At 37.4% G+C, this 20,210-nt stretch overlaps 1 protein-coding gene across 1 annotated transcript; it reads right to left on the bottom strand.

Moving 5' to 3' along the window:
- Nucleotides 1–7,198: 7,198 nt before the first annotated feature.
- LOC131781032 (uncharacterized) lies at nucleotides 7,199–19,950 on the bottom strand. The gene is made up of 14 exons (XM_059097674.2): nucleotides 19,457–19,950; nucleotides 18,105–18,442; nucleotides 17,479–17,628; nucleotides 16,901–16,994; nucleotides 14,901–15,859; nucleotides 13,981–14,433; nucleotides 13,436–13,645; nucleotides 12,376–12,779; nucleotides 11,267–11,441; nucleotides 10,718–10,937; nucleotides 10,286–10,479; nucleotides 9,886–10,015; nucleotides 9,203–9,452; nucleotides 7,199–8,683 (listed from the first exon to the last, which is right to left on the bottom strand). The coding sequence occupies exons 1-14, from the start codon at nucleotides 19,749–19,751 to the stop codon at nucleotides 8,632–8,634; spliced, it is 3,924 nt and encodes a 1,307-aa protein (XP_058953657.2). The 5' UTR covers nucleotides 19,752–19,950; the 3' UTR covers nucleotides 7,199–8,631.
- Nucleotides 19,951–20,210: the final 260 nt, after the last annotated feature.

The following is a 20,210-nucleotide window of genomic DNA, read 5'->3' as shown; positions in this document are numbered from 1 at the left end:
TTAATTGCAAAGGAAAATACCATTTGGTTGGACTCCCGGCCACCAAAGTGTAATAAACCTACTTTCCCCCACGATCCGCTAATTCATCTAACAAAGACGCTTTCCTTAATTTGTACAGTCAGTTTGCAAGTATTCACGTAATGAACATGAAGTGGAGACGGACTAGCTAAAGACCAGACTTAAAGCTTATAAGGATAACATATTTCTTCAAATCGTAATTTGACTAAGTCATTCAAACAAAACATGCGTTAAACTGTCATGGTTATCTTAAGGTGTGATTCTTTGTTATTTGAATTTGACATGGAAGGGTAAAAACCGGATACAAGGGAAAGCTTAATTACGCACGTATTTGGTTAGTTCTTACTCACGATCTATTAGAGGACGGACGATTGTTTATCATATAAAACTATAAAAAAATCCATGTTGTCGAGTGGTACCGAGTGGTGCTGAGTGGTGCCGAGTGATACATTAGTGACGCATTCGGCTACGCTTCGTGTGTCGTTTTTTCGTTCTTACCACATTTTGACGTCATCTGTGATCTATTACTGAACAGACGCACATCACCTTGGAAATATATTTTTGTTTTATTGATATCACTATTCTCTAATTTATCTTTATGAGAAGAGAGATTGGATACAAAATATTTAATTTGAAACTTTTTTTACTAGCCTTTTCTAATTCCTTGAGCAACGAGACTATGTTACGAATACCTGACAAAATTGTACTCAAACTTTCTGGTAGATGTTGTTTTCTTGATCTAACACCAACTTCTTGTAACTAATCTACGGGGAAATTTGTAGCAGCCGCGATCACACACGGGGAATGGCGGGGCGACCTCTTAACCCTTTAACTCCTAAGATCTGATTGTTTATTCTCCCCTCTAGCGGCTAAACAATGCCTGGTAAATTAGTTACGAGAATTTGGTGTAAGATCAAGATAACATCTTCTATCTGATAAGTTTAAATATTCTCATTACCTGTTTGCTGGATAATGTAAGGGTATCAAGGGGAGAAGTTTCATGTTGATCACTTCTGAGAGTTAAAGGTTTAATACAAGTTTCACAGAATAGATAGTACAAAAACTTGCTCGAATATGCTTCTGGCATTGATTTTGGGAGACAAACATGGATTAAATTTTACTTGAGAGATTATTGTTCGTTTGTTTTAAGTGGATCTACCTAAGCATGCTTAAGTTACCGTTTAAAACAAGTAAAAGACAATACAAACAGGCCGTTGGGACTTGGTAATTATAACGGGTGAACACAGCCGCTTGATAGACGTGAAGAAAAATTTTGGAACTTTGAAAACTGAGTGCTTAAGACAGGTTCGATTGTATTTGGTACGAGTGATGAGTATTTAATTTTTCAAAAGACCAGCTTCATCATTTAAGAAGGAATTTTAATTCTTTATAGTCAAATGACAGGCACGGACATGATGGAGATTAGCTGGAGATAAAAAGTCTGCTGAGAGGAGAATTAAAAGGATTTTGAGGAGGAGTTTTCTTCAAGCAGTAAGTTGGTTAGTTTATTCGAACAAGCAATTTATCACTATTGTTAGGAAACATTTTTAATATGACAAAGAATACCGAAATATATTCTGCACATTAAGCGTGTAAAGTGAGTTGTTATTTATTCGTTTTTCGTGCGTAAATTATTGACACAGTTGGAAAACAAGATGTTATGAGCTGGAAAAATCAATAGAATTTTCAAAGAGACAAATAAAAAAAGACAGAAAGAGAATAAAAGAATGAAAGAAATTTAAAACAATAGAGCTTGTCATAGGCAAATAACAAATGCGCACGATAATTTGTTCTTCTCGTCATCCGAAATTTCGGGCAAATAATTCACATCGTTATGTAAGAATGACGTACAGTAAATCAAAGAGATCATATTAAAAAGTTAAAAGCGATTTTTTATGACAATCAATCAAGAAGTAATTTTCATTCAATTACTATTCTTCCGGTCTCTCTGAAATCTAAAATTGATTTCCAGAGACCAACTAGAAGCTTCAAAAAGTCCCAATTTATAATTTTGTTGTGGTAGACAAACTGTAAGGTTTTCTCCTGATCAAGAGATTCTAAACTCTAGTCCCGGCTGATGTATTTAGAAATATGACATGAAAACTGCTTGTATTGATTCTTTTGCACGTAAAAACGAGTGCACATTTTTTTTCAAATATTGTTGTGATCAGATTTACCGTTTTGGTTGTTCAGTTCGTATTGTTCGACATGTCGAAGCTTAGGGGCTAGGAATGATTTTTTTCATCCGTTCTTTTCTTGCAGCTCGAAGGATGCATCCCTGTAGTTTTTCACGTCAAGACTCGAACAAAAGCAAGAATTAGACGCAAGCGAGAGACAATTTTACAGCAAAGGTAAAAATCGAATGCAACTAGATTTTTCTTCAGGCAAATTAATTCGCAAAATAATTGAAGCAAAGATCGCCCTGGTTAAGTTTCAAAATCTGCTCGCAAACGGTAAAACCACTACAAACAAGAGGACAGCAAAGATGGAAAGCAAATTGACCAGATTTTATTTTAAAGTATTGTCGGCGAGAGGTTAGAATTTCTTCAACAGTGTTTAGCTCATTTTGATATCAGAAATTCTGTCAAGCATTTGTCAATTTTCTGCTCGAAATTGTTTTCAAGGTGAACCCTTTCCAAAATTTTTTATTTAGTTATTCTGTAAGTAACATCTGGTTAAATTGGCGTAATTTTCCCGCCAAAAAACTTAGAAAAAATACAGGCGCCCTGCATGCGCCGATTTTTTTTTAAAAAAAATTTTTCGTATAGTATATTTTCAAGTTGCGTGTCTCTTTTTCAATAAATGTCAATAAACGCTGCAATGTTGTTAGCAATCTTTATTTTATTCTAATAAACAATACCAGTCTTTGAAGTTTGAATTCGTTATTCTCTTTCAAATATTTCTTAATTAGTTAAGTGAATTTCCATAAAATAATCGAGAAAGATTCGTTCAAATATATACTAAGACTTTTGGCGGGAAAATTTGAAGCAATTTGCACAGAGTTTCCCCTGACAACATTTTCGCAAAATGACTTCTCTTAAATTTTTCCGCCAAAAGAAATGTGAACATCACCTTGTGCAAATTTCTATATCAAATTGGTAAATAGCGTTCCGTTCTAATTTCTTGTACATTATGATAGAATTTTTAGTGGTTCTTGGTAAATAAAGCAAAAATTTTCGATTAATAATTCTCTGGCATTTTGGTCTTCAAAAAATTTGCACAAGACGATATCTATACATTACTACTCTTATCAACAGCAACATGGCAAGCTTTAATCGCCTAGTTGATTACAAAATGCTACGTTTTAGTATTTGTAAAGCAATGTTTGACTTATGAAAGACTTAAAGCTTGCCATGTTGCCACTAGCCAGACCTTTTTCAGCCATCCACTGTTTTACCAATTGGCACGTAAAAAATTTGAAATGATCTGATCAAAATTTTGTGACCAAATTAGTCTGAAGAAATCACAATTATCTCAAAACGTTTCTCTCCTCAGAAATAACATAACCATGTTGGCTGTATTTTTTTTTTGTTTTTTTTTCGGTCTTTTTGTTGTGTGAAATTTTATTTTAAACCGAGAAATTCGGTAATTTAAACTTTAAATATCAATTGAAACTTTCTTTTAGTCCTAATGTTTCATCAATTTTTAGGCTGAAAAAGGTTTGTCTTTATTTAAAAATAATACGATAAAACCCAATGACTGGTTCAAAGAATACTTTTAGTTATACATACTTTGCGCGATATGTGACGTTCAGAAGCAAGTTATACAGAACGAGACCAAAATGAAAAGCAAAACAATTCCGTTCTTCGCTTTTAAACCCAATGATTGATGGAGGACTCTCTAATGAATAAAAAAAAGAAACCGGTTCTCTTTAGGTAATGGTATTTAAAAATTTTCTGAAGAAATTCACGTTGATTTTTAAGCACCATCACGAATTGATATTCTCTTAACACCATTAAAGGCGCTTTTTTGAAAACGAAAATAAAATTATTACGACTTTTAAGTTGGCTGCTATTTTGAAATGCAAACTGAATCGTGAAACTTTTTTGTTTACTTAAAACTTGCCAGACAATCTGAAGTGAACACCGGTGGATGATTCCACTACATTCTTTCGTTTGATTTAAATGTTTACTTGAGCTGTTATTACTGTCACAATGGCGCAGCTTTTTGTGAATTGAAGGATTAATCTCTGTTAGTTTTGAAGTTTCCTTCAGTCCTAAAAAAAAAATAATTGATCCGCAGATTTGGAACTTCTAAGTAAATTTCAACTCTTATTCGTAGATCAAACGTTCGTTTGGCGCAATGATATGTTGACATTGGTCAATTTTGTGGTCTGTATAACTGTAAACCAACGCTATTGCACGGAAAGTCCTCAGGATTCTCCGAACCAGACATTAAAGTTTTGTAAACATAACTTGCATGCAAATGACAAGAGAACTTAGACACGCGAGACTTCCGTATGAACACCACCAAACAACTAGTCTTTTCATGAACAACTCTTGCATAGTCTAAACGTTTGAATTTAGAAGGAACAATCGAATGTGTAGTTTGATTCGTTATATGGATATGATTAACCGGTAACGAGCATGATGACAAAGCCATTTCTCGTCGCTCGTTTGTTGTCAGTCAGTCTCGGATCCAATATACGTCCTGTTGTGTCAGTCTCTCTCATATTCGAAGTTTAGCAGTGGTCAGTAATAGTCGTATCGGTAATAGTCGTATTTATAGGGATGTTGGTTGTCAAGTCTGTTTTAGGACGTGCCTCTGATGCTTGGTTCGGTCTTGTAGCAGTAGAAGGTAAGTGAGTCGATTTTGTCGTATTAGGTCAACGTTAGTAAAAGAAAAAAAAATGATCACACAGTATTTGTATTTGTCAAAGGAAATGTCAAGCGTGTCTCAAACAAGTTGTCTGCGTCACGTTAGATTTTTGAAGGCCGTAGCTTGGCGTGATGTTGTTGGCTTGTAGAATGACTGGTAATGTGTTCCGTCGCTATGTGTCAGAATTGTAAAATTGTAAAATATGATTTGTTCAAGTCTATAGCGTCTCTGGTAATAAGTATGTCACTGTTTTTTATGCCAACGTGAACGGGGTTGAGGGTATCGTCAACGAAGCGATTAAGTGTCGGTGTCAATAACTCTGCCTTGATGCCAATAAAATGAATCTTATAACAAATTTTTAGCTGCCAGTGTTCTCTTGTCCCTTGCAAGCAAGTTACTAAAGAATATCAGTGGATCCTTTCGGGTGGCACTGACTTTTGTATCGACAAAATTTTTTTCTAGAATGCCCAATTTTTAAAATTTTAGTTTTAGAAAATCAGAAATTTGCTACTAGGTTATGGCAAATCCTCATGTGCTTTTACAAAAGAGCCAACTAAGCTTTGAAATAATTGTAATCATGATGTACATCGATTTTTTTTGGTCTGTTATGAATAATGTCAGAAAAATCTATGCCTGTTTTGGTATTTCAGTTGTCTTTCAGTCATTGCCACCTTAAAACATCCACGATAACAATTAAGTCAGTGCGGTGTAAATGGTACTAACTGCTGCAGGCTACACACAAGATAAATCTCGAGCAACCAAATTTAGTCATACCAAATTAACTTGTTGCGGTTACCGTGAACTGAATTAGTAAAAAGGTCAAACAAACAGGTGATATTCTTAGATCCGCCCCCGTTCCTCGAGATTTTTTAAAAAGTTTTCAATCAAATTCGTCAAATTTTAGGCTTCCCAATTACAAAGGCTCAACCTGTGTGTAAATCTGCAATTTAGGTACCATTCGGCAAATTACTACAAAAATTATTTAAATCATTTCAAAATTCTTATCTTTGGAGAGTCTCTCCTCGATTTAGTTAATCCAGCCACTTTGTATCCTTGAATTCTTTGCTTTTTCGTCCTCTTGACACCAGATTTCCTGTAAATAGAAATGAGCGAAACAATATTTAGACGGTTGGCTAATTTTTAACTCTACTGTAATGACAATTAAGAGTTGGAACGCGAGTATATGTAAGTGGAATTTCAGACGCAAAATCAAGTTATTGCCGGTAACAAGAAGTTTATGTAAGTCATTCTTTTAAAAGGTTTCTGTGGAATGTTACCGACATAGCTCTTTAACGCTTGTACGGAAGCAATCATTCTAAACATGAAACCCACGTGGCTCCGTTGCACATTAATTGTACTGGGCTTTGAACTTTTTTGCGTTATTTCGAAACCTCGTAATTGAGATGTTTTTTCTCAACATAAAACATAGCATTAGCGTTCGTTCCGTCGAAATCACAAACAAAATTAATGACTTTTCTGCACTGAGAGCAGCACACAGAAAGACAAAGCTTAAACCGAACCGAAAGAACATGTGTTCAGAAAATTTGGGGAATGAAATAAAACCAGCTATTTTCCAGCAACAAAGCTTACCTTCGTTTGAAACAACGTTGAGAAATGTCCCTATCCTCAACCCATTCCAACACCAAGCACGGTTTTTAGTACAAACTCTCCTTGAACAGTAACACGTCTTCACCCGATCGGCTCCCGCTTAGACTGACGTTTACTTTTCGCCCAAACATGAATATGTATCGAGAGAAAAGAACCCAATTACTGACGAATACGTCAGAGATTTGGGGCGAATTTTTCTTGCACGCGCATTTGTTACCTGGTGTCCGAGGCTAGGCGGAATTAATAAAGCGTTAATTCCCAAAGGTAATCTACAAGATTAATTGGGGATTTCATGATAACACAAAAATTTAGTAGAAAAACAAAGGAATAAGTGAGATACGAGATGAGAAAAAGAAAGGCAAGAGAATTGATTGCTTGGTTTTCAATGAGGTTTGGCGACAGTTCAGAAGAAAACGAGTGACTTTGGAAACCTCGTTTCTCTTATTGGTTCGATTATCAACTGCTGTTCAGAAAACAAGCCCGCGCTCCGGTCCTCCAGAAATTTTTGGCTACGAAGCTTTGATTGCTAAACGAACTTTCCTTGTCATCACCAAAGGATATGTAGAGAGATAATGGACCCTGACTTTGGGGTGTAAAAGATGACATGATCTGTGGATAGATCGCCATTTACTCCTCCAACAGCTCAATACGACGACGGTTGTTGAGGTAGAAAAACTCACAGAATTCCTTTTATTTTATTGTTATTGCTTCTTACAAAATATTTCTTCTCCCTCCACCCGGTACAAGAAGCTTGTAAATATGCATCAAATAAACAAAGAGAAAGCTGATATGTCAAGTATTTATTAAGCTTCCTGAATGACAGTACCATTGCATGCGCACCAAAAATACATTTAAGCACTTTAACATTGTATTCCTTGTACTTGTAAACATATTTTTTTCTTATAACTTTCGAATATTACTAATTTGACTTAAATTTTACGTGGCTAGTTTTGAGTGACCTGCAGTACTAAACGCTGATTTTAATGACTATAGATCAAAATTGCATAAATAATGTAGAATTTCTTTTAGGTGCATATAACAATTTCCAGCAACAAATGCTACAGAGACACCACTAACCAAACATGAATGTCTCAATATTTAACAAGTCTTTGATTGTCTCGAAAAAAATTGCGCGAAAACCTTCGGGAATCAAAACTTCCTTCTCGAAAGTATTCTAAGTCAAGTTCCCTTTTAAATAGGGTCAATATCAAGAACTGTAGGCGCCTCTAGTATTTCAAGGAAACGTGAAAAGAATTTCTAGCCTGGATCGTTATTGCGTGGCAACTCCTTTAAGATCCAATAAAGTATAAAAATTTGAGGAAGTTCTCGAAATCTTGATCATTTCTTGCACAGAATTGTAAGAAAAGTCTGAGTTTATCTTTTTTCACAAAAGTGTTTCACTTCAATCCCTTACCCCAAAATACACCGCCAAAAACAAAAACCTATAAAATAATGCTATTCATAAACAGGATCCCATCGTTCCTGTGCCAATCAAATAGTAGTTATTCGAGAATAATACTGCGGCAATGCGTTATCATGAATGAAAAGATTCCCATTAGATAGGATGACATTGAGCAAAGTTTGAGGAACTGACTTCACTCAAACAATTGTTAATTTTTTTGCTATTTCTTGAGAGTCGATTACTTAAATACCATAGCTAGGAAAAACCATGTTGAAAGAAACTGTCCCTTCTCAATAGACTAGTATACTCCAGAAGACACGATTTTTACCCGCCATTAAAAAGGATGTGTGAATTTTAGTCGCCGACTGTGCTGTGAGATTCCAAAGAGCAACCTAACGTTTAGAAAATAATCTTCAATCATGCAAACATCTCCAACTATGGAGGCCGCCATTTTGAATATTGCTTAGCAACCAGGCAGCTCATCAGAGATGTTACAGCTCCGCACTCTTATGCAGTAGGTACAAGCAACTACCGCTAGAGGGACGAAATCTATCTCTCTCCTGAAGCACTGTTTGTCGAGAAATGTAAATTTAACTTCTTAAATAACACCACATTGACAAAATTTCATTACGAATACAGCTCCTTCTTCCTCTAACGAACATTGTTCAAATATCAACAGCTACGCAGTCGGTCGGACCTCCTCACACCTATTAAACGTGGCTCTCATATTCGGGCAGACTGCCCGACATTTATGTTTTTCCCCTTCACATTTGCAATTCGAGGGTTCACCAAGGGCTTGTGTCAGTGTCAATGGCCACACAATTGGAGATGGCATAGCTGAATGAATTACAAAACATACATTAAAAATCAAATAATTATCACGCTGTGGGCCACTTGGACCATGTTTCCACCATGTTGTATGGAATGATCGTCCAAGTTTGAAAACTTGCACATGTAGAGACCTTTCTGCAAAATCTATGGATATGGTTCAAAGCCACCTTAGAGAATGAAAATATCAAGGTGGCTCTAAACCATATTAACAGATTTTATTACTAATACTTAGCAGAAAGATGAGTCTCCATACCCTCATTGCAATTTAATGATGTAAGTACGGATCACCAAAATTGTTAGGGAGTCACAGGCACATAAAGCTATTAAAACCACGTTGGTAGCCTTTTAAGTCAAAAAAGAAAATAAGGTCATGAGCTTTTTGAGAAGAGTTGGGGATTTTTTGGAACCCTTTTGCAAGGAAACACATTAAAACGTGTGGAAGCCACGCTCCATCAGAAAACTGGTGTCATAAAATAACGTAACCGTTACTCCATCGATGCCCGATTAGAAACCCTTGTTGCTCACCTTAGCTTTTCCTTGGCGATAGCAGAAGAAGAGTACTCCGGAAGGAACAGAGTGCTGGCACAGGTAGAGGCATGGGGAAGGCTGTCTTTTTCCCCACCCGCTTTAGCCACAGTAAAAGGAGCAGGAGGCCTCTTACGTCCCGTCACGAAACGAAGGAATCGACTCCGCTCCTCAGAGGTGAACTGAGTAAGAACTGCAAGCAAGTGCTTCACTGACTCTGATGACTCACTCAAGTCATCACCGTATTTACCTGGTGAAGATAACAGCTGAATTAACCCTGAATTAAACTCCCACTGGGAGATCGTGATGATGTAGCACCTAATTCTCCCTTATGGATCCAGAACATTTCGTTGCAAGTTTGTGAAGAGAATTTGGTGTTGTATTTCGAGGTAACATTCTTAATCCGAAAAAGTAATCTGCTTTCATCATCTATATGCTTGATAATTTATGCACATCGTAAAACGTTCGAGTGAAATTTTATCTTTTTTACTCATATTGACAAGGCCAGTATTGCTATTTTTAAATGGACACATATTAGACTCAGTTTTCAAAAACAAAGAAATGTGGTTTTTTTTGATGACTCCATATATTATACTTCTAGCTCATCTCCTACTTTTCAAAGACCGTTGAGGTATGAAAAACTGCGCTCAGATCAATCAAAAAATTAAAAAAGTAATACTTACACGCTGTTTTCAGCTGTGGAAGGGAAATTTCTCGGTCTCCACAAACTCCCCTCTCCAAGTTAGACCACGTAAGGAGCGAAAGCACAGACTCAGGAATGACTGACATTAAACCTTCCCTGATGGCTTGAACCTGTCAACCAATAACGCCACAAGAATCACATTATGTCACAACCTTAACAGAGCAATTCCTAACCGAATGTCTAAAACAGCCCGGGATAGCATTGGCTTTACTGTACCATTCTCTGTGATTGGTATTTAAAGGTTACCCCAGAATATTTACCATGATTCAAACAGGCACTAAGACAAATAGGAGTGGAGATGGTGGGATGTGCTTTTCTACTTCGTATTGGAGATGTGTGATTATACAGAGTCTTAAAATCCCAACGTAAACTCGTTATACCTGTTTTGTAAACTCAGTCATCCGCGCTCTCCTCACTAAAGCTGCATACTTCTGTCTCTCTTCAGGCTTTACCACTCTCTCCTCTCCCCCAGGGAGCAATTCTACACGTCGGCCGTCACTTACTACAGTGGAGAAGGTACATTCGCTGCCGTACGTACTTAGATACGAGGCCTCATCCTGAACTTCAAGTTCATCTACGATGTTAAGAAAATAAAACACAATTAGCGTTGGAAAAAAAGCCTGTGCCAATATTTCTCCATAAGTTCATTCATAATTTTTTTTATCATTTTGCTTTTAGTTGAAAGGCAATCTCCTTTTAATTGACCAAGGTCACGAAATTTTTATCCACAGGCCCAAATGCTGACCCACCCCCTTCATATCTATCCTTCCTTAAGCCCATAGAAACGAGACCTAAAAATCTCCATGTCTCACCGGTGATTTGAACAGCAGCTTCATCAATAGCCACGTAGTCCTTGGCCCACGTGACGTGTTCACCGACGATTAGTTTCCATACAAAAGGCGGGAACGCCAGAGTGAGACTTTCGTCACTGCGGAACGTACCTCCCATGAGGACCCCAAGCCAGTGGAACATGTGTAAAGAGTCACATGATGGATTGGGTATGAAACAGTCGAGAAAATCTCCCCTCTTCTCCTGAGAAAAGACAGACATATAAAACATATCACGACAATTCAATCTTACATTCAAAATGGCTCTCAGAAAAAAGCCATATTCGCAGACCCCCGTAAATCTAACAAATAGATGCTGTGTTGCCGTGTTTCTGTTCATTGATAGATCACAGACGACGCCAAAATGTGGCAAGAAAAAGCTTTTGAGCATGCTGTTACTTTTTCGCTCTCACTGATTGGCGTCGACTCGTAATGCAAACATCATTGTTCCTGTGTCGGGGACACACTTGCTCCTTTTCCTGCTTTAAACTAATAAGACTTGACAAAACTCTGTATCAAATTAACTCTATGTACCTTATTATTAGGAGTTCTGATCAAATATGGCAGCACATCTGTTATGTGTTCTTCAGGTGGGCACAACTCGTCTGACAGCTCAGCCAAAGAGTCGCGGAACCCTCCACCTTGATCAATGATTCCTTCACCGACGAATTTCACTTCCCACCACTGGTCATACTTCCATTTGTTCCATCTGCAATGAATGGCAACAACATAAAGTTTATAAAAACAGTTATGGTGCATTATCTTTTCCTCGCATTTTTTTTCCGCATTAATGACCCTCTGCAACTGAGTCAAACTTGTCAGTTGGCTCAAAGATGTTTTATCTTAAAAGAAGAAGGCATACAATACATTCCCCTCAAATTGCTAAGTAATGGCGTTTAGAAGTCCCTTTCCTCCAACCCAGAAGCCAACTTTTTATACCCTAACATCAGTATACATATTCTCAATACTGTTCTCTGTACATTCCCTAAGGTGTTGACAAGGAGAACTTGTTTAACAATCAAGAGCTTCTTTAATTTTGGATTATTTCCTATATTTTTATGACCGTGCTGTTTGATTTAGGTGTGATATTGTAAGGAGGAATGAGATGCAAGTCACTCTTAGGAGTAAAATGGTTAAAGGTTGAGGCCGCGCAAAACCTTGATTTTTATAACTTGCCTACGTAACAGTTGTTTTCAAAGGTACATCTTTTATTTCCTTTAGCACGATTTAGTGGTTTTTAAATAAAATGAAAATCGTGCTGGTCAACTTTAGGTAGTGGAAAGCAGAGACATTTCGGAGATGCAGCACTGTCCCTGTCTTCCCAAAAATTTGGGAAGACATCGATCTGACGAAGGGCTAACGCTCGAAACGTCAGCCTTTAAACTCTTTACGGTAGCTAATTTACGTTTTAAACTTAGTTGTTAACACTAAATTACCTTCCCAAAAATTTGCCTGCTTTCTATTTTCAAACGCTTTAAAGTTAGTGTCAGCGTTGTAATGAGATTCTGATAAATTCAAACCAGCTCTTTCTCGCCTTGAGAGTCACGATAAGTCTTACTGTATCAGTAGAACAAATGGGAAAAACAGATAAATAAACCAGATTAGAACAAACAAATTCTCTTGACGTAAACGTTGTTACTAACCGAAAATGAAGCTTCTCGCCTCTCAGCTCTTGGTACACCTGTTGGAAAACACTGTTCCTTAAGTCAGCATGACGCTCGATCAGCGGCACTCTCCTATCCACCAATATCACGGGCATGTAATCAGGCGCGGATAGTTCTGTCGTGTGCAACAGCTCTTGGACCAGCCGCCATCGCTGATTACAGAGAGGCAACAGGAACCGCAGTTTTGGTAACAAGGATGGTAAGTCATAGCGGACAGAATCACTGCTGTCAGTTTCCTGATTCATCAGGCGAACGCTCCATTTCTGACACGGTTCCACATGTAGCTGCCGGTGTTTGGCATCTGATTGCAGCGAGGAGGAAGAACTTGTCTGTGGAACATCAATCAACTCCTCTTTTGAAACTTCTGACGCAGACTCTATCTTCTGCAATAAAATAGAAATACGAGGCTCATAAGGTATAACTGAAGAACAAGATGATTCAAGATTGATTGTTAGCGGCTTAGATCGTCAATGATTGCTATGGAACAAATTTCAATTGGGCGTCGCAAATCATCAGAGAATGCTTCGGTTTTCCTTTACTTCTCTCTGTGATTGATCCGGTAAATCTTGGGCCACTCTATCAACAAGTCAGACCAATCGCTACTTGGGGTTGCGCACGTTTTCCTGCCCTTCAGGCGATTTGCTTGTCGGTTTTCCTTGTAATTATTTTGGTTTTGTTTTAAGACATTCAATCCAGAAGCTCTCCTGCAGAGTTCCTCTTTCAATAGCAATTTTCAATTGAGTGTCGAAAGTGATCTGGAATTAAATTGGTTTTGCTTTTCTTCGCTCTGTGATTGGTCCAGAAAACTCGCGCCACCTTCTTAACCTATCAGATGCAAATCATAAACCAACTTGGTCGTTCTCATTTTCCCGCGCTTCAAACAGCAAGGTTGTTTTCCCATTTTGTTCTCATTGGCTCCTGGTGATATTTCGTTTGCTCTGATTGGTCGTCGTGATTATTTGGTTTGGTCTGATGTCACTTAATTGCAAAATGCTATATTGTAGTTATCATCAGTTAAAGCGATAAACTAAATCCAAACCTTAGCCAATTGTTTTTCCTCTTCTTTTAGTTTCCTTAACAAAGCCAGCAAGTTACTCCTGTAGTGTTCTTGTTTCTGCTGTTTCAGTAACAGTTCATTTCGCTGCAGCTTCACATCGACACTATCCAAGTCAACAGATGTTTCCTGAGAAGATAGCTCCTGCTCTCTGATGCTGTGGACAAGTTGCTTTTGTTCTTCTATAAAATGGATCTGTCAAGCAAACGAACGAATAATTTAAGTCAAAAAAACGAAACTAAAACTGATCGTTCTTTTTGCGTTTCTCTAATGCTTGAAAAAGTGATAAGGCACCTATACGATGATTAAATGACGGTGCTGAGCTTCTAAAGAAACTGTGGTGCTGCGCCGGCAAGGGGTATTAAAAGAAGTTGTTATCTTGAACAACCAATAATTTTCGTAACTAATTTTCAAGGAAATGTGTAGCAGATAAAAGTGAGAATTAATAATCAGATCTCGGCATTTAAAGGGTTAAGTATTCTCTAAGTAATACTATAATTTATAATCAGAAATGAACATCGTCATTGTACCTTTTTCTTCACTGCTTTTAGCTGTTCCTTGTACTTTTCAAGGGAAGCAAGTGAAGCATTGATCTTTTTAAGATTCACCTCCTGTTGACTTTTCTTCTTCTTTTCATTCAGTCCATCACACACCTTTTCCTTCATATCAGCGTCTGAAGAACTATCTTTCCCCTCTGACACGGGACTCTGAGTTCCATCTGTCTCCAAAAACAGCCATGATGACATGAAGGAGGAATCCGTGAAGGATTCAAGCTTGAATTTGTTAGAAGAAAAACTCTGGTCTCTTAAAACAGATGGCCCGCTAACAAGATACAGTACTGAGTCTAGAATTTGAGCAACTCTACACAGAGCGATGGCCCGGTAAGCTAAGCTCTCAGTTGAGAAACAGGATAGTCGTGGATGGTTTATGACACTTGACTTGGTAAACAGTTCGGAAATGACACCATCTACTTTAAACCAACCCTGTTGAATAAAATAAAGGGTTTAATTCTAAGTGTAATAATTGTTCACATACCATGTTAGTCATGATTATTGTACTAGACCTGAAAAGGACCCTGACTGACGCTTTAACAAATTGACAGGAAGCTGTCAACAGATTTAACCCTTTAACTCCCAGATCAAATTTGTCATTCTCCTTACTGTCAACCATACAATTCCTATAAGGTTAGTTCAGAGAATTTAGTATTGGATCGACTAATTATCCCCAAATTGATATTTTTCTTTATTCTCATCACTTATCTGGTTGATATTGTATTGATATTGTAAGGGGAAATTCTCTCTTGGTCACTCATGGGAGTTAAAGGGTTTGGTGATTATTGACTTTGTTATTGTCACCAGTCACAGTCCTTTTTAACACTGTCCTCACCCTAGCAATCACATTAAATGATTGAAGGAACTCAAGTCTTGCAAAGCCTTTTCAATGAACTTACTTTGCATTTTCCCTGATTCACTTTTTCATGAACTTCACACAAAAAGTGCACAAGAACAAGGTCATTGTTGATGTTCCAGCTGCTTGAAGGCAAGGCCAATAATCTAGTCATGTGGGCTTTTTCCATTTCTATTAGAACATTTGAATACCGTGGGATCTTCCTTTCAGGTTTTAAAAGTGGAGTTCTACTCTCATTTGATAAGGTTGGTTGACTGGTGACATCTTGTTTTAAGCAAGACTTACAGGATGAGTTTTCATCTAAATGACCATTGTCTGACATTCTTGGCTGTTCTATTTTGCTGCAGCAACTTGTTTGACATAAATCACTTTGACTCTCTTCTGTTGTCTCATTCATAGGAAGAGTATTCTGAGACAAATTGGAAGAGAGACCACATGAAGATGAATACTCCATTGAACCACTGCCTTGCAAAAACTTACAGCCATTTGTAGCAGAAGAAGAAGTTGTTGGACATGGCACTTTGTACAACTCAGTTCTGTTCTCCATAGTGTTTAGAGACTCTTCCTTCAAGACTTTTGCATGTGTTGGGTTTGCAGTAGGTATCCCAAGCTTATGAACAATCTCAGCATAAGACAAACTCTTTTTGCTGTCCTGCCTTTCACTTTTCTGTTTCACTCGTTTCTTAATATAAACATTCAGTGCTTGTGATCTCTTGTCACTGGATACATTACACAGGCTATAATAATACTCTAACACAGTCTGCCATATTTTGTCCTCTTGCAGATGGCTCCAAACACTGTCACAGCCAGTCTGATCCAGACTTGAAACTCTTGTGTCCTCTTGGGAGCCGAAGAAACAAATCTTTCTATCAACAGGTGATGTCACAACAGAACTTGGCTGCTTTTTCTGTTTTGATTTCTTATTGAAGTATTGCTGGATCTGTTGTTGACATGGAACATAACAGAATGGTACAGGAAGAGGTTGGGAAGTATGCAGGCTTTCTGAAAATTAAGCAAAGTAATAATACAGAAATGATTTGTTTGCTTTTAGAAGTGTTTGTAACACACAGTGGGGTCATTAAAAAAAATCGCAACTGGCACAAGGCAAAACTTTCCATTTAGTTTTTAAGTCCTTGGTTTTAACTTACAACTTCCTATAGTATGTCTACTGTTCACTCGCAGAAGTGATCAACATGAAACTTCTCCCTATAATATCCTTAAATTATCCAGCAAATAAATAATGAGAATATTCAAACTCATCAGGTAGAAGTTGTTATCCAGATCCAACACCAAATTCTCATAACTGCTTTACAAGGAAATGTGTGGCAACTTGATGGGAGAATTAATAATTTGATCTTGGGAGTTAAAAAGGTTAACAAGTATATTATTCCATGTCACCCTGCATCTATTCAGCAATGGATTACAGATGACATCAAAATGTGCAAAAAAGAAGAAGAGGCGTTGTACATTCTGACTTCTTTTTGCGATCTGTCATTGTACAGACCCAAGGCAAAATGAAATAAATTTGTTTTATATGAAAACAACACAAAATGTTTTTGATTATGATGTCTTCTACCCATGTCTGTCTTCCAGTAGACCATAACTGAGAACCAATCAAAATGCATGTAGAATTAAGCTGATGATTTAAACACTACTCCACAAAACACTCTTGTAAAAAAAGTTATATGCAAGAATTTTTAACTGTTTAACTATGGCAGTACAGGAGTGCTGCAAAAGTTTTGGCCTTGAAATAAGAGCATTGTCACACATAGATAAAAAAAACATAACCTTTTGAACCTATAGAGCTTCAAATAGAACTTTATTCAGATAATGTGTGTAGGAATCTGACTGGAAGGTAACTGGTACTTCTTGGAAATATTTCCTCTGACATGGGTAAATCAGTGCAAATACTTCCAAGAAAAACCAGTTACATTCCACTAAGACTTTCAGCACATTTTGTCATTAGAACTAGGAATGAAAATTTTTGTCTTCAATTCATATACTCTTGCTAGGTTTTATAATGCAAGTACAAGTCTCCCCTACCACTTGCTTCTTGAAGAGCCCTCAGTCTGGCCAAAGTCGTTCTGGCCTGTCCACGACTGACAAGTACATCAGCAGGTGGGTAAACCTTCCGAGCCTGTTGTTCCACAGAGATATTGTCAGTAACAGTTATTAACCATTTAACTCCCATGAGTTACCAAGACAGAATTTTTCCTTACATTATCAACAATATCAAGAAGAAAAGTGATGAGAATAGGGAAAAATATCAATATTAGTCGATCCAATACAAAATTATCTGAAATAACGTCAAAAGAATTGTGTGGCAGACAGTAAGGAGAATTATGAACGAGATCTTAAGAATGAAAGGGTTAATACCACCTCTACAACATGATCATTTCACAAAAAATAATGCTAACTACACAACTTTCTGTATTACTAATGGTTTTGAATACTTGTAAATCTACCTAGAATCTTATAATTTTCTCTTTCTAATCACTAATTAACAAGGTACAGTGTAGCAAATAGAGGGGAGAATTAACAATCCTATTTTTGTGGAGTTACAGGGTTAAGAAATGAAAGTATACATTAAAAAAATATACTACAATTTTCCTTATACAAACCTTTGGTTTATTTCTTGGATTTTCCTTTGGAAAGTTAAGCTTGGGAGCATCAGTCTCACTATCAGCCATCATCACTAGCGGAGCAAAAGATACCTCACTGATACATGTCTGTTTTACTCCTGTGTCAGAAATCCTTTCAATCTTTAGTAACTAAAGAAAAAAAATTGAAACAGAACAAAGTTATAAATAGAAAAGGAAAGATGGTACAATTCAAGCTTAGTGATAAAATAAAGAAAGATGTATGGTTGTCTTGTCAAAAGCATGCTACAAAGAAGAGAAGACTCATCAAGAGAAACTGAACTTCAGACCTTCATATTCCAAGTGAAAATGTACAATGATAAAACACTGAGCTATCAAACCACTCTTATTTTAGAACTATTACTTTCAATTGTCATAGTAACAATAAATTACCTTGCAAAATTTGATACTATTTTAAGAAACACAATCCCTTTATATCAACAGCTATATTTTCAAAGTTATTGCACATAATTACATAAATCGGCTGAGAACTCAGTTTGGCTTCAGTTCATAATTCTTGTGGTGGTTTCTGTTGTTTTCAATTTTTTGTCATGTCTTTCAGTCCCTCAGTCTGTAGTCAATAGCTAGTCAATAGACAAAAGCCATACCCGATCTCTACAAGGAAGGACAGCAAAGCCACCAATTTTGGTTAATCCCAAAATGAAAGGAACTTTATTAGGCGGACAAGCTGCCCCACAATAAACCCTGTCATAGCAGCACCCTGATGGATCCAACTGAAAACAGTTTCCTGCAATAAACTTGGGAGGACAAATGTCATATGCTACAGAAGGACAGAAGCGGAAATATTCCTCCACTCTTTCCTTTGCAAATTGTACAAGATCCTCGTGAACTTCAATTCCATGACTGACACCATGGGCTTGTAGAATGTAACCAGCTAAGCAGGAGAAATAACCAGTACCACTACCAATATTGAGGAATGACAGACCTGGCGAAAAACATAAATAAAAATTGAAGAAAATTTGTTTAGCATGTAGAATGGTAGTATGCATGGGAACACAGTGACAGGAATATCAAAAATTACTGGAGAAATGTTTCATTTAGTGCTTACAGGGAACTATCATGATCATTATTAGCAATCATGAGGTTAATTGTGAGATGAAGCAGACAGAAAGATTTGTATTTTAGCAATGGCTAGAGTTGTTGGGTTGTATTCTTACAGTAAGACAAATGTAAATGTTTTCACATAAAATGACAAAACAAACCAGCTTGCAGAACCCATTGCCCAGGGGAGGGGGGGAGGGGCAATATAAACCTACCATGTATTTTATACATGAAGTGATTTTATGCTCCACAAAAACACAACTCAAATACAATTTGTGCATCTACAGTGATCTATTTCTAACAGAGCCATTACAAATTCAAAGACAGGAGTAGTAAGTTAACCCTTCTCTTGACAGAAACAGACCCATGCCGTCGAAAAAACGCATCACATGTCACTGGCTGCTGGTCATTATTCGCATTTCTAGCATTTAAATTAAGAAGTGCAAACTATTTAAAGGTAATCAAAAATACATAGGTGAAATAAGAAAGACTGGGGCATTCACAATGGTTCAGCTTTGATTCCTGTCAGGAAATATTGATCAAACTGGTGCTTGTACGTACATAAAAACAAAAGGTCCAGGACTAAGTTAGATTCTGTTTGTAATTAACCTCTGATACAATGGGTTCTAATCATGAAAAATAACTATTCTGCCAAAAAATTCATCTCATAATTTTGTCGCAGCCGATCGCTAGACTTTCGAAACTGAAAGCGGAATATCAAAAGGACGAGAATATCTCAATTATTTAAGCGTTAGTTGGTCATCAAAATATATCTTTTAGACTTAACCTCCATTGTCCAAACGGGACACAATTATGTGATTCTGCCGTAATCGATGAAGAAAGGATCAATTCGCACAGAAACTCACGCACACACAAAACTGATTGCAAGACTTCCCACCTGGAGACAAATCTAGGGCTTCTAGGACAGTAGCGTACATATGTGGTGCAGACATATGTACGTGTGGGTCCCCTACAAGAGGCGAATCAATGTAAGCTTCCAGCTGTAAGTCTGGGGGAACGAAAGCCCCTCTAGGAACCGTTCGGAAAGCCTCCTCTACTTCTTTGCTGCTTATAACACCCATATGCACTAACTTATCGACCATCTCTTCGTTGTTTCGACCAGTGCACCTCCAAGCTCCCGGCAAACCGGTCAAATGCCTACCAGTTTGAGCAAGCTCGAGAACCCACGACATTCTTCGACTTTGCTGATGCAACTTTCTGTGAGTACCTTCGACAGCTGTTCAGTTCTGGTTCTCTGAGTCAAGAAAAAGGTTCATAACAACGCTACAAGGTATTCATCCCATGGTACAGAGAGAAAACGGAACAGAACTGGCTCGTTAAAAAGTATAAATAAGGTTATACAACGTCCTCGGAGGGGTTAGCTAATTGCCCAGTCTCTTTATCGCAGTAGAATAACACAGAGACCGCTTGGAACGACGGTCCTGACTGACTCGCACGCTAACACAAGAGGGTAGCAAAAAATGAAAATAAAAAGGGCGCGGGGGAGGGGAGGGGGTTCTGATCCCGTTTCACGTACGTATTTTCGAAAAATTCGCTGGTCACGTCTGTAAAGGGGAAGCTTCAAACCTCTCTTCTTATGAACAAGGTTTTAGAGAAATCTTGATAGTGATGATAATCATTGGAATTACCAA

Source organism: Pocillopora verrucosa, chromosome 2 (genome assembly GCF_036669915.1).
Source record: "Pocillopora verrucosa isolate sample1 chromosome 2, ASM3666991v2, whole genome shotgun sequence".
NCBI lineage: Eukaryota > Metazoa > Cnidaria > Anthozoa > Scleractinia > Pocilloporidae > Pocillopora > Pocillopora verrucosa.
The sequence above is the reverse complement of the archived record's forward strand: the minus strand, read 5'-3'. Positions and strand labels throughout refer to the sequence as shown.

Excerpts from the sequence above, each read along its gene's own strand:
- LOC131781032 (XM_059097674.2), bottom strand. The coding sequence starts at position 19,751 with ATGTCGTGGGTTCTCGAGCTTGCTCAAACTGGTAGGCATTTGACCGGT. Across the intron at positions 16,995-17,478 it reads ATCCAAGAAATAAACCAAAG|GCTCGGAAGGTTTACCCACC; the intron begins GTTTGTATAAGG and ends GTGGAACAACAG. Across the intron at positions 11,442-12,375 it reads GGCGAGAAGCTTCATTTTCG|ATGGAACAAATGGAAGTATG; the intron begins GTTAGTAACAAC and ends CATTCATTGCAG.